Below are 14,981 nucleotides of genomic sequence, written 5' to 3'. Positions count from 1 at the left end.
ATTTTGCTTGATTTGTAGATTTAAAACAGTAATGTTCCAGTTGAGAAGCACAGAAACAGTCTACTTAAAAAGAAGATTACCAAACAATTTTTACCTCACGAGTATTTAAATATTTATATAAATAATTTATATAACTGACCTTTTTCATCCAAATGCTTTGAAGTATTTTTCTCAAATCTTTGTTGAGCATTTTTTCTCGACAATATAACTAGTTTATTCATAACTTTATTATTTTTTAAATTTTTATACCAAGTTTCTAAAAATCATCAGATTTTATATTTAGTAAAACACAATATTTATACTGAACTAGTAATGCATAAGTGTGTAAAGTGTTAAAGATATAAAAATTATCAATATTATGCATAACTTTGTGAAGTTTCGTAAATGTATGTTTTACAAACAAACTTAAATACATATTGAAAGAAAAAAACAGTTCAAAAATATAGGTGGAAACAGTAATTTAAATAAGTTTTTTAGGAAATAGTTTTAACAATTTACACAAATCAGTTTGTATGAATGAGCTTTAGTACTAATTAAATAATAATTAAAACACTAAGATGTTCCAAAAATATCATAAAAAAGCATAGAAATATAAAAACATATATAAGAATCTAACAACAAGTGTATTTTCTATTTTCTTATCATAGTTTAAAATTACAACCACCGTATTTAAGGCAGACTCAAGTTTTTACAACAAGGATTTAACAAAAAATCTTTAAAGCTTCTTAATTACTTAATGTTTAGTTGGTGGAGATTCAATTACTTAATATTTTTCAGCTATAGTATTTTTCTCACTCGATTTAAAACTTGCTAAAACGATTAAAAAGTATACTATTTTTTTTATTTTTTGTTTTACAATTTAATTTTATTATTAAGTAGACTAGAAAAACTTATTGAATATTTCAGGTGTTATAAAAACTTTTTGTACTTACATTTATTTAGTGTTTTAGTAAATTTACCTTGTAACATTATTTTTTTCTAAATTAAATTAAAAGTTAACATTGAGCATACAATATTCTAGTTAGTTATTTAAAAAATCAATAACTTAATTAAAATGCTATGTTTATGAAAAAACTTAATTGTAAGTAGTTTTTATTTCTTCAAAGTTGGCGAGTTAAAGTCAAATAAAATATTTACACATAACAAAAAAGTTTATCTTGTAAAAAGAATTGAGGTCTATTCGTGATAAAATGAAAAATTTAGTAAAATAATAGAGTTTAAGATGACAAATTAAAATTAAGAATGTAATTATTATCGTATTACGAATTAATAAATTAACATACTGGATGGTTTTTAATTGAAATCACACGATTCACCATGAATATATATATATATATATATATATATGTTAGAAAATAATATCAGTATAAATAGGTAACAAAGTAAAAAAAGATATATTTATCATTGTGCACAAATCTGCACCAATTTAATTAAACTTGAAAAAATATATACAATAATAAGATTATAAATTGTAAAAATGTACATTAGTATATCAGTATAAATAGGTAACAAAGTAAAAAAGATATATTTATCATTGTGCACAAATCTGCACCAATTTAATTAAACTTGAGAAATATATACAACAATAAGATTATAAATTGTAAAAGTTTACATTAGTATACCAGTATATTTTTTTTTCAGCTCATTCATGTTTTTAGCAAACTTTGTTTGAAAAATTTGTATTAATATTAAATATTTTTAATGGTAACAGTTAGTAAAAATTTAAAAGTAAACGACTAATGTTTTTTTTTTTACCCTTTATTAATTAAGTTTAAACTTTTATATAATAAAATACAGTTAGCAAGTATTTGAGTTAATATAGAATATTCTGAACAAATTTTAATTTAACTGTTTTTAATTGTTTAGTAGCTAGAATAGAAAAATTTTTTTAATGTTTAAATTACAAATTGCAATAATATAGTTATATGTTTACCAATTCATCTAGGGAACAGGTCTAAATATTATTAAATTTATAAAAAACTAAACATTTAAAATACTTTTAAACTAAAACAACAGTTTAGAAAAAGAAAAATTTATAAATTAGTACTAATAATTTTCTTTTAATTTATATATGGGTTTTACTACTCTACTATAACTTTCTTTTCTAAAAGAAAACAATATTCTAAGTATTATTACAATCAAAAAAATAAAAGTCAAAAATGTCTAAATGTAATAGATTTAGTAAGTAATTAAAACCTATTAAGTTGAAATTTAAAGACTTAATGAAAAGAAATTTTGTAATACTAAATATGTTATTGAAATATGTTGAATTTATTCTTAACAACAGTAGTTTCAACATTATTCCTAGTTATTACACAAAAAAAAAGCTTAAAGGGTAATTCAGATTAAGTGAGAGTTTTTTGATTATATAAAGGTTAATAATTTAAAATTTTCTTTGAATTTTGCATAATTAAAACAAACTAAAAAAGTATAAATAAATTAATTAATATAGTAAAAAAATACATTTTAAAATTATTTTCAAATATACTTTTTAACTCTATTTAAAAGCTAATAATATAAATATAACTTATATTATATGATGAATAACATCAGAACTATAATATATTCTAACTTTACGGAATTGTAGGTATGGTTATAGTGCATTTAAACCTACATTACTAACCATAATAAAAAAAGTCAAATTTTGTTAACCTAATTAATACTGCTACTAAATAATACCTAAAGGTCGCTAAATGTTTTTTGCAAACTTTCTCCAGGTTTTCAAAAGTACACATTTTTGGGTCAATTTTTAGTTTAAAGTTAAGTTTAAAAACACAGTGTTAATTACTAAAAAACATTGAAAAGATGTTCTAAAGATAATTCAAATGTGTTTTATAATAAAAAGAATTTTAGATGACAACAAACATTTATATCTTTATGAGAGATTTTTTGAGTGAAATTAAAATTTTTCTATAAACTTGTAAAAGTTGTTTAAAATTTCAGATTTTTAGTGATTTTTTTATCAAAATTCCAAGTTTTTCAAGGTTATGTTTTTCAAAACTTTTCAATTTCCAGTTTTTTTTTGCCTGAATTGTCAAACTCGAGGTTTTTCAAGGTTATAAAGGAGTTCTTTTGTTTATTGTGACAGAAAACGCTAAATATTTGCTGAGTCAGCATAAAAAAATTATAAAAAATTATTGTTTTAATTGGATTTTAATATATTTGGGTAAGGTGGGTTAGGGTTAAGGGTATAAATAAAATAAAAAAAAATATTTTTGGTAAGGTGGTTTAAGGTTAAGGTATAAAAATAAAAAAAAATCTTAACCGATGATTCAGCAAATATTAGAAGAAAAACCTTTGCTTTAAAATCGGACCTGGTTATCAAGTTTTTTAACAACCCTGTACCAGAGATGCTAAATCGCAGAGCACAAAATCCCCGCAGTAGAATAAAAAATAAAAAGCATGGCAATAGAATTAAAATTTCTTATGAAAGCAAAAGCTGTATTTTACAAGTTGAGAAGATAAAAGTTTCATATATTCAATTACACCAACATATTTAAAAGCATATTTTTTTTATAAGTATGAATGCCTTAAATGTAAGTTTATGTTTTTTATTTTCATAAGGTTAATTTTATTCACTTTATTGTTAATTTAATCATAACTACCTATTAACCTTGTAGTAGTAGGTAATGTTTGGTTAGAAAAATTAAAGAAAAGTGTCTTCCACTTATTTAAATGGTTAATAAACTAAAAACATTGTAGCTTTGGAACTAATCGATGTTAAATTAATTTATTATTTGATTTTTTTTTCCAAAAATTAGATGCAATAGACAAATAATTTTTTCTTATATCCTACTTTTATCAAATTATTTGAATTTTTAAACTTAAAAATAAAGTTTGATTATTATAATTTTTTAAGATTCATTATAAATTATTTTATTAAGACATAGATTTCACTTAAAAGTAATTTGAATATAATTTATTATTTTTGTTTACAAACTTGAAACTACTATTTGCTTAGATTAAATCTATTTAAAATTTTTAATGTGACAAATTTATTGAGTCTTTTTTTATTATAATTAGGTAGTTTATCTAAAAAAAATATTATACTTGAAAGTTTTAGTGTACAACTCAAGGTTTTTAAAACTAGTTTTGTAAATTAAGCAGAGTTGAAACAAGGTCAGGAAAAGTCAAAAAACTCAGGAAAAGCAGAAAAAAAAGATAAATAACAAGAATAGTAAGGTTTTTTTTTTAAACAGTCAGGAAGTTTGACTAAATATTAAAAAATACCAAATTTTGTCAGTTTAAATTCACTAAATTCCTTATATTCAAAAACAAGTCTTTGAATGGTAAAAAATTAATGTAAATTCTTCAAAGTGTGATTAAAATTGAAAAAATTTCCAAGAATTTTACAAAATTACTTAATGCCTTCATCTGGTAAAATTAAATGAATATCCTTTATAAAACTGCAAAATGTTTCTATTAAAATTTTTTTAAACTATCCTACTAGAACAAACAGTTTTTGTAAGCAGTTTGATAATCTGTAGCATTTTTTAGTAAAACAATGATAATACACATAAGTTTGTTTATCTAGCATATGTTAGAATTGAATTGTTTTTTGTTTAAGTAAATAAATAATTTCATTCTAATTAAACACTAGGTTTAGTGTTTTGGGTAATAAGTTTATGTTTATAATTTACCTCATTATAATTTTTTCAAAATTGTTTAAATTTTTAAAATAAATTATAAAAGAGGTGAACTTCATGGTTAAGTTTAATTATTTATAGTTTATTGTAGAATAGTTGTTTTTTAATATTTTTTACATAAATAAGGGTAAAATATTTACTACTAATTTTATAAATATTGATAAACTGAAATATAAAATTGAAGGCTTTATTAATTCCAAGTGTTTGAATATGTATTATATTATTTGTTTAAATTGATAATTTGATTTAGAAAAGTCAGGAAAATTGTAATAAAAAGTCAGGAAATTGTTTAAAGAGTGGATAATAACTATAGGGTTGCTATTTTACCTAGAAATTAAAAATTCTGTACTTTAACGATTAAGGCAATTAAAACCTTAGCAAAGCTGAAATTAGATATAATTTAAAAAAAACCTACATTTTTTAACAATAAACCTAAAAAACCTGAAATTCTTAACAAGTTTACATAGTTCGGTAATAAAATTTAACTTGATTCAAAAATATTTCATATAAATAAGTTTTTTTTTATCAACAAAAAAAACTTTTTTTCATAAAACGCATTTCAATAAACTTAAGTATTTTTCAATGGCTTATGCTATCAGGGTTGCCACTTTACCTGGAAATCTGTTTTTACCTGGAAACCTGATACTTAACAACTAAGGCAAAAAAAACCTGGAATTTGAGAAATTTTTAACCAAAGACTTAGAAAAACATTCAGTTTTTAACAATTTCAGCATGTTAAGTAGTACAATTTTAACTTGACACAAAAAAACTATCATATAAATAAGATTTCAATTAAAATTTTTTAGTTATAATACACATTTTAATTAACTTTACAGTACATATACAATGTTTTTTTATTATTTAACACAGTTTTTTATATTAGACATAACTTTAAACTGAAAATAAACCAAAATACATGTAATTTTAAAAGCCTTGTAGAGATTTGAAAAACCAGGAAAAATTTATAAACATGAGTGGCAACCTTGTACTATTCCAAACAGTTTATTACAATAAATTTAACTTTAAACTAAAGCTAGACTCTAAAATGTGTATTTTTGAAGATTTTTTGAAATCATGTAAAAAATTTAAATAAAAATCAGGTGGCTATTCTCAAGGTTGCCACATAGTCAGGAAAATTTAGGAAATCAGGAAAAACTAAGAAAAATGACAAAAGTCAGGAAAATTCAGGTCAAAATGGGGGGTTTTTGAAAAAATTCAGGAAAAATTCAGGAAAAAAATTTATAAAAACCTCAGATATTGTCAGTTCAAATTTATTTATTTCCTTTTATTTCAAAGACTTCGATTAGTGAAAAATTAATTAAAAATTCTTTAAAGTCAGACTAAAATTGCAAAATGTTCCTTAAATTTTACAAAATTACTTAATTTTCAATGCCTTTTTTAGTAAAATTATAGTAAAAAGTCAGAAAAATCTTGAAAAAAGTCAGGAAAACTTTAGTAAAATGTCAGGAAAAAGTCAGGAAAAGTCAGGAAAAATTTCTCAGCTTGACTTGTGGCAACCATGCTATTCTGTAGTAGTTAAGGTAAGTCTCTAATGGTTTTTTTTTTCTTGGATTTACAAATAGTTATTAAGTTACACACTAAACACATTACTTTAGCAGTTACATTTTCGTAGGTAACAACCGTTGAAATTATTTTAGATGAAATTCCAGACCAAGAAGATTTACCAACTTTAGATTTTCCACCACCTAAAAAGATGAGGTACCAGAAATTTTGGGAATCTGTTTATGAGTTAAAAGGTTTTTTTATCTCTAACAATTTGTAGTATTTAAGAATACACATTTGAGTATTTCAATTTTGAATTCAACAAAAATTTTTTTTTAATACTGAGCTTTTTTATTAAATATTATAAAGGAAAGTTCTCATGTTTTTATTGAATTAAATTAATTTTTCCATTGTAATTTTTGAAAAAAAAATAATTTTTAAATAGTTTTTAAAGTATTTTTTGTAATTTTATTTCAATAATACACAAAAAATTTTATCATCTAAAGTCAAAAATTCCAATTCACTTTTTACCTAAAAATTAACATTTTGTTTTAATAATTTAATAATTAACAATACTTTAGCATGACATTTTTTTTACTTTAGTACTAACCTTTGACTACTTTATTTAAATAAATATACTTAAAATACATTTTATAATAACAACACACAAATTAAACTGTTAATTTTATTATAAAATTAAAACCAAAATTTGTTAGTATAAAACAAATTTCGCTTCATAGACAAAAATTGAATTTCTAATTTTATTATTTAAGTAAAATGGTTCATAGAGTGAGATGGGCAAATTATTTATTTACAACAATTTTTTGGTTTTACACCTTACAAATTATCATGATTTTTGTTTGTTAAACAAAAAAAAATTTTTAAATTTTTGTCATAAAATACATTTATTTGAATATTAAAAACATTTTTCTGACAAATGGTTTGTGGTAATATCAAGAATTCTTTATAAAATTTTTTAGTATATTGCTTTCAATTACAAAAAGAAAATTTTTATTTACTATTTTATAAATGCTAAGAAGATTAGCTTTGACTGATTTAATTACTAGACAGATCTACTTAGTTTTTTTATTTCAAAAAAGAATTATTTCACTGCATTGATTAAATTTATATATAAATTTTTGATAAAAGTTGTGATATAAATAACAATTTTATTATAAGCAAATTTATTATCCCATTTGTAAGCTTAGACTTATAAGATAGATTTAACTAAAGCTTTTATTAATTGAGAATAAATAAATTAAAAAAAAATTGTTATTTATTGATCTTGTAGTGAAACAAAACTTTAAAAAGCACGTTTTAAAAGTAAATACATACTTAATTAGCTCAAGTTGAACTGTGATGCTTACATCAGGCTAGCCACTTTACCTGGAAGCCTATAATTTGTCAAATTAACCCAAAAAAAAAACCAGGAATGTTTGTATTTTTGAAAAAAAATCGGAAAAACTTCAAATTAAAAAAAAACCTGGAAATTTTAACATTTTAAGCATTGTCAGTAGTTAAATTTTCGATTTGACACAAAAATTTATAATATAAATAATATTTTTTTCTTCATCTAAAAATTTTTTATCTACCAACACATTTATTGTAAGTTTAAAGTATCTTTTTAATGTTGTCATACTGTTTAACACAGTATCTTACTTTGAACCTAATTTTCGACCAAATAAAGATTAAAATTGTGAACTTTTAAAATTCTGTAAGAATTTTGGAATACTTTGAAAAAAATTTGAAAATACAAGGCAACACTATTACATCTATTAAACTGTTTAGTTTATTGTGAAACGTTTTTGTTAAATCATTGAAATCTCAATTGTTCACTTATTAATAAAATAAATATTAGATACACAACTTATTTATAAACAAATATAAATAGTGTTTAATGTTTTATTAGTTATATCTGTTATGTCAACTATGTGTAATGCTGTTTTACTTATTAGATTGGAATGCTCCAACAAATTGTGAAACTAAAGCTTTTTGCAAGTGGTGCAATGTAGAACTACAAGCAAAAAAGAGCAACTTAAAAGTTCATTCTTATTCTGACCGACATAAACGCGCATCTCCAGTCACAAATAACCACAACTCAATAAATCAGTTTAGGATGGAAAAATCTTTTAAACAGCAATTCAACAATTTCCTTAAAGAAAACGTACGCCAGACAGAAGTCCGGTTAGCATTGCAACAAGCTCTTCACGGGAACTTGCTAGCAGGCGAACACCAGATAGATGTCATGAAGACACTTGGGACAGCTCACAAATCAGCAACGCTTAAAAGGAGGAAAGCAAAAATGATTCTGTGCAATACTCTCGCACCAATTTGCAGAAGACTAATCATAACTGATTTTATGGTGAAGCATTGTTCTTTCTATCTGGATGAGAGTACAGATACTGCTGGACAAAGTTTTCTAGGTAAGAAAATAACTTTTAAGCTTTGTTAATTTAATTAAGTTTAAATTTGTTATTTATTTACATACATTCTGTTGAATATAAAAATATTTTAATACTAAAAGCTTATTAAATTTAAATTTCAAACATGAAATAAGCTTTAAACACATTGTTCTTTGTTTTATTTTTTTAATATAGATTAATTCTTGTAACACGTTAGCTGTAAAAGAAAATATTTTGTTATGCAATGAGTTGGACATTTTTAGATTACTCAGATGTAAGTAGGTTTAATGACAGTTAAAGGAAAATGTTTTTATTTTACAGAATTTAATAGGTTAATAAATTAAAATTTACATAAAATTAAAGTTAGAATTACTATGATTTTTTTTAATAATTATACAGTAAACTCGTTCTAGTAAACTAAGTCAGTTTCATTTCTAACATATATTTGATTTTTGTGTTGACTTTTATTTAATAGTTTAAGAAATATGTCAAAATATTGTTGATTTTATTTTTCTAATAAAGAGAATGATTTAATTATTATAATATTTATTAAACAGCAAAAATTTTAATTAATAAAGAAAATAATGAATAAATTAGCAATTTGTTGCTTTAACGAGCAGGGTTGCCACTTCACCTAGAAACCAGGAAAAACATGGAGTTAAAATTTTAGGCATAAAAATACCTGGAATTTTGTACATAAATCTTTAAAAGACGTTGAAAAACCTGATATTTTCAATAATTTTTACTTGTATAGTAATAAAATTTGGATTTGAATAGAAAATTATACCCTATTTTTCAAAGTTTTTTGTCATCATCAATTTTTTTTTTATTAATGAACCATTTATAAAGCAGCTTTAGTGTACCTTTTCCATGTTTTTATACTCTTTAATACAGTTTTAACATTAAACTTAACTATTAACTTTAAACAGACCTTAATATGTGTAATTTTAAAAACTTGGAAGAAATTTAGAAAACCTGGAAAAAATTTTAAAAATACCGAGTGGTTAACCGGAAGCAGTTTATGTTCAAATAATTATAACAGTTTTCCTTTTATATACAGCGGTTGTAATTACAATTAAAGCTATACTTTCTTAAACTTTTGTTCTACTACCTTCAGTTGTTTAACTAGAACAAAGTGGTAGTCCTTTAATTTCACAGATTTTATGTACTTAAAAGTTCGACTATATTTGGTATTTTTTAACTTTCTTAGATATCTATTTAAAAAAGCATGAGTAGTAGTTACCAACAGATAATTTTAAAACATTTATATATTTTTTTATTCCAAAGTATACAGATTATAAGTTCTTTTCATTCAAAATTTTACAGTTATTAAACTTATAACGAAAAAAATTAGAAAGCTTTATGTTTGAATCACAGGTGTTAGTATTTGTTATCTAAGCAAAATAAAGAAAACTTCAGTATCTACATTTTTACACCTCGAAGACCTTGGAAGAGACAAATCAGCGTTATCTATTGCTAACGCATTCAAAAGAGTCTTAAAGATGTATAATGTTCAGTTAAAAAATGTAGTTTCAATATGTAAGTATATATGAACTTTTACTGTATTTTTCATTTTTGTATTCTAGTTATGTATTTATTAAATATGTACTACTAACGTGTTTTTAATTTTAAATTTAGATATTAATAGTAAGTTAATTTTTGTTTATTTCAGCTATTCTCTGTGTATTCTTGCTAACTTTTATAAACTAGTTTTAATATCTTACAATGATCTATCTTTATTAATAGACTTAATTTGATTTTATTCAATTGTTTAAGAAAAGTATAAATTTAAGCACAAACTGGTCTTATAATTTAAGAAAATTATTTTTTTTTTTTTAACTTAGTAAATATATTTTTAGGTACAGACGGAGCTGCTTCCATGACAGGAGTTAAGAATGGAGTAGGACAAATTCTGAAAAAAGATAATCCCAGGCTTATAACAATATCCTGTACAAATCATGCTTTGCAAAATGCATGTTTAAATGCAACCAAAGCTACAATACCTAATGAAGTAAGTATTAAAACTATTTTATATAAATTATTAATTCAATTGTTGAATGAGAATTTTAGTAAGCTGCATTTATTCAAGTTACAAAGTTGTTTTTTTATATTTATTTATGATATTTTATTATATTTTAATATGTTGTATTAAAAAAAACTATTGTTGTTGAATAAAAGTGTGTATACTTTTAAATTAAATAAGGTTGAGGAGCTTATTAAGAAAACGTTCAACTACTTCAAGTTATCTAACACAAGAAGAAGTGACTTTGAAAATTTAGGTGTGTGTATGACGGGTGAAATTCCGTTAAAATTTAAAGCCTTTAGCAAAACTAGATGGATATCACTTTTTCCATGCATTGAAAGAATTTTATTGAATTGGGAAGTACTCAAAGCTTTTTTTAATGAAGTAGGTATTAAACTATTACTATAAACTTCAAGACGCTTTAATAATTAGAAAAATTATTAGTATAAAACTTAAAACAATCCTGTTTTAAATTATTTAGCATTTTTACAATTATATTTTTACAAATATCTATAAATTTAAAATTCAATCTGCCCTGAAACTTAGTAATCATATGTTTACTAAGGTAACATTTTATTAAATCAAATATATAATCAGAAGATATATAATAAATGTTTAAAAGCACAAATTAATTAACATAGATTTAATAAGAATATATATCTTTTTAAACAAAACTTTCTTTGTTAATGAGCCTTGTTTTATAAGTATTAGTGTTTATTAACTATAATGATGTTTGTTATCGAAATTTTTATTCTTACCTATAACATTTGTTTGTATATTAGCCAGAAAGAAGAAGAAACGATTTACATGCTGAAAGTATTCGAAAAATGCTAAATAGCAATAGATTAAATTTTGTTTTTAAATTTATGGGCAAAATTTTAGAGAAAGTTAGTTTCTAAGACCTATTATCTGCTTAATAATGAATTAACACCCTAAGCACTATAACATAACTAATTTCAATCATTCTAATTTGATTTTAAATGTTTATTTTTATTTACTTATTTTGTAGTCATGCCAAGTTTAGCTGTAAGTATTAAATGTAAAGCAAGACTAAATTTTTACAGTGTAATAATTAATTGTTTTTATTCATCAGGTAAATTCTGTTAATATTCTTCTACAAAAAAGTAAAGTAGAACCTTTTAAGTTTGGATTAGCAATAACAAAACTTATACAGCATCTAAAAGACCTCATTTACCAACCAAATTCAAGTAAGCTTAATTTAGATCACAAGGCAACTAAGAATAATTTTTAATTTTAGGCTATTAATAATAAAGTTTCGTTTGATTTTATATCTACAACATTTTGGCGTAAATAAACATTATTTTTTAATTAGTAACGCAAACAAACGTACAATAACGTTCTTATAACAAAACATTACTAACATTTTGTTAAAGGTTTAGTAGATTCAAATTTAGATTGGATTTTATACAGAGTAAACGATATAAGTAATTATTATCAATATTTTATTTTTTTATTAAATTAATTGTTAAATTATTATTTTACTATATAAATTAAGTTGTAGTTACTAAAATTTACATTTTTTTTGTAGCTAACCTTTTGGAAGAACCTATCTTTCATGTAGAAGTAAACGAAGTTTATGCAAATTTATCCATTAGTAAGAAGGCAGAGGTTAAACTAATTAAAATTCACGTTGTTTAGTCAATTGGGTTTATTAACAACTAAACTTAATTGATTTTTTTTAAATAGGATTTGTTTAATGAGAATAATTTCTAAAATTGTTTTTACTTTACTTGAAAAAATTTTAAGACAAAATACAAGTTATTATAATAACTGTGTTTTTTTTTTACATAATCGTTTTTTTTTTTTTCAGTAAATTCTCATACTTTACTTAAGTAATTTACTTAATGTTGTGTATTACACGTGAAAAAATTTCTGTTAATGACACGCTACGGTTCTAATCTGTAACTAATTTTCCTATAACTCCAACATTTTTATAATTAATTGTTTTAATACAGGTAAAAAATATTTTTCAAAGTTTTGTTGTAGTGTTTATAATTGAATTGGAAAAAAGAATGCTGCAAAATCTTGAATTTATGGCTCAGTATGAAGTTGTAAACGATGTTAGTTGGTATTAAATATATCTTCAAAAAATAAAATAACTTATTTAAATATCATTAAAACTTATAATTTTTTAAAGGCCTTAAATAGACGGATGCCGGATATTGAGAAGTTTTTAGAACATCCAAAAATTAAAAAATTGTTTGAAGGAAACCACAGAGATACTATCTCACTTCAATACAAAAGTTTGCATGGACGTCATCAAACAAGTATCGGTTAGGTAAAGGAAAATAACAATAGTAACCTACTACTTAAATATAAATTAAAATTTTCATTGTTAATGTTAAACAAGTTTTGTAATTTAGTAAACATTGTAAATCTACCGAAAACTAAGTTCTGATAAAATAAAAACATGATTTATTATTGTAAGAGTACACTTAAAATTGATTATGTACATAAAAAGTTATCAGTTTATTCTTAACAGATAAATCAACAAACGTTAACTTTTGGAGCAGTGTTCGCGTTGAATACCAAGAACTTAAGGAGTTAATGATGAAACTACAAACGATACCTTTTAGTAACGCGCAAATCGAGCGAGACTTTTCCTTGATGAATATCTCGAAAAACAATAGACAATCTAATATGGGCCATATTTTGTTAAACTCCTTAATGATTATTAGGTAAGTAAAAATTTAATGTATTTGGATTTATGTCTTTTTATTTTAACCTATTTATTTCATAGAAATGAAATTTTAATGTGTAATTTAAACTGTAAAGTTTTTAATCATTATTTAGATTATTTAATTTTAGTTAAAGTTGGGTATGCAACTCGATGACCGAGAGGTCTTTTTGTGTACCCGGATCCTTGAAAAAAGAAATTTTTGAATTTTGTTTTGTTATTATTCAACAAACCTTATCATTTTGATTTTTACTTTTAAAAAACATATTTTATTATAGGAGACATAAAGGCCCTATTAATAACTTGTTTTTTTAATGTAATCCAATTAAATTAATATTTTGTATTACAACGATTTGTTTTATATAATTTTTTTTCTTTTATTTTAAATATAAGGGAAGAATAAATGCATAATAAGAATTGAAAAATTTTTTTGCTAAATTTATCGGTATATTATCAGTAAAATTCAATAATATATATCACTAGTAAAAGTTACTAGAACTTTTTTAACAAATTTTAGTTTAGGTAGTTTTTTAAATTTTTTATTCTAATTAAAACTATTTGTACAAGGTTAAAAAGCTTGGCGTTTGCTTATTATTTAAATATTATATAGGTTGTTGTCTTTTTAGATAAAGTAAAGTATAGTGTTAATCTGTTTGTTGAATATTTTTATCATAAATATAATATTGGTAAAGTACAAAATTATAACTCAATGTATGGTTTATAAATTAATCTTATTCATTCAAAGGTTCAATTCAAACATTAGTAATAAAAAATTCCTACAATTACTTTTTACATTCTTAAGCCAATTATTACCCAAAATTATAATAAATTCTATTTTTCTCAGATCAACCTGCAAAAGAATGGAGTTATGCTGTGACAAATTTCCACTTTCAGATACATTGATAGAAGAAGTTGGTAAGTCTAGTTTGTACAAACCAAGAAGCCAAGATGTCAATGAAATCTTGACAAACGAAGAGTACAGCAAATTTAAACCTTCAAATTTGACAATGTTTGCAGCAAACAATGTAATATAAAATTTCAACAAAATTTTTGCGTGTTAAAAAGCAGTTAATTTAAAAAAAAAAAAAAATGCTTTTCATTTAAAGTCAATTCACTATTTTAAAAACACTTTTACTTGAGTGACTGTTAAAGCATTCTACTGTTTAAATTTGTTGTGACTGTATTTTATTCAAAAATTTCAAATTTGTTTATTTACAAAGTTTTGTACATTAATTGCTAAAACTTCTTAGACTATTTGTACTTTTTTACATATTTTGTAGTAACAATAATAAGTTCAATAATAATCCAACCGTTAATCGCGCTAATTTTTTATCATATGAGTATTATGCTAAATTTCTTTTGCCTAACAAACTTTAAAATTTCTCATTTTCTTAGTTTTTATTAAGTATTTTTTAATACTTAAAATTGTTATTTTAAATTTCCGTATTAACTTTTGTATTTTTTAAAATTTTTATATAAAAATTTAGGTTTTTAAACAAAACATTTTTACTTCAATTCAGCTTTTTTTTTAAACAATTTTCTTTATTTACCAATATAGATTTTTTTTTAATTGCCATAACTGCTAGTTATTGCAATACAAATTAGTTTAAGTCATAGTGCTGTAAACTGCCCTTATGTTATGCACTTGTTCTTTTATTAATAAACATATAAAATTAATCCAAGCTCTTTATATATATATCAAAAAAGTA

General features: G+C 22.6%; 1 protein-coding gene across 1 annotated transcript; it reads left to right on the top strand.

The window, feature by feature from the left end:
- The first annotated feature begins 5,962 nt into the window (after positions 1-5,962).
- LOC145836270 (uncharacterized) lies at positions 5,963-14,360 on the top strand. Its single transcript, XM_082944089.1, has 12 exons — positions 5,963-6,187; positions 6,280-6,403; positions 8,105-8,572; positions 10,411-10,562; positions 10,755-10,958; positions 11,357-11,461; positions 11,668-11,782; positions 12,124-12,203; positions 12,551-12,655; positions 12,733-12,868; positions 13,078-13,273; positions 14,117-14,360. Exons 1-12 carry the CDS (start codon positions 6,107-6,109, stop codon positions 14,304-14,306), a joined length of 1,956 nt encoding a protein of 651 aa, XP_082800215.1. The 5' UTR covers positions 5,963-6,106; the 3' UTR covers positions 14,307-14,360.
- The last annotated feature ends 621 nt before the right edge of the window (positions 14,361-14,981 follow it).

This window comes from Thalia democratica, chromosome 5 (genome assembly GCF_965202585.1).
Source record: "Thalia democratica chromosome 5, ktThaDemo2.hap1.1, whole genome shotgun sequence".
In the NCBI taxonomy this organism is placed as follows: Eukaryota; Metazoa; Chordata; class Thaliacea; order Salpida; family Salpidae; genus Thalia; species Thalia democratica.
Note: the sequence above shows the minus strand (reverse complement) of the source record. Positions and strands in the feature narration are given on the sequence as shown.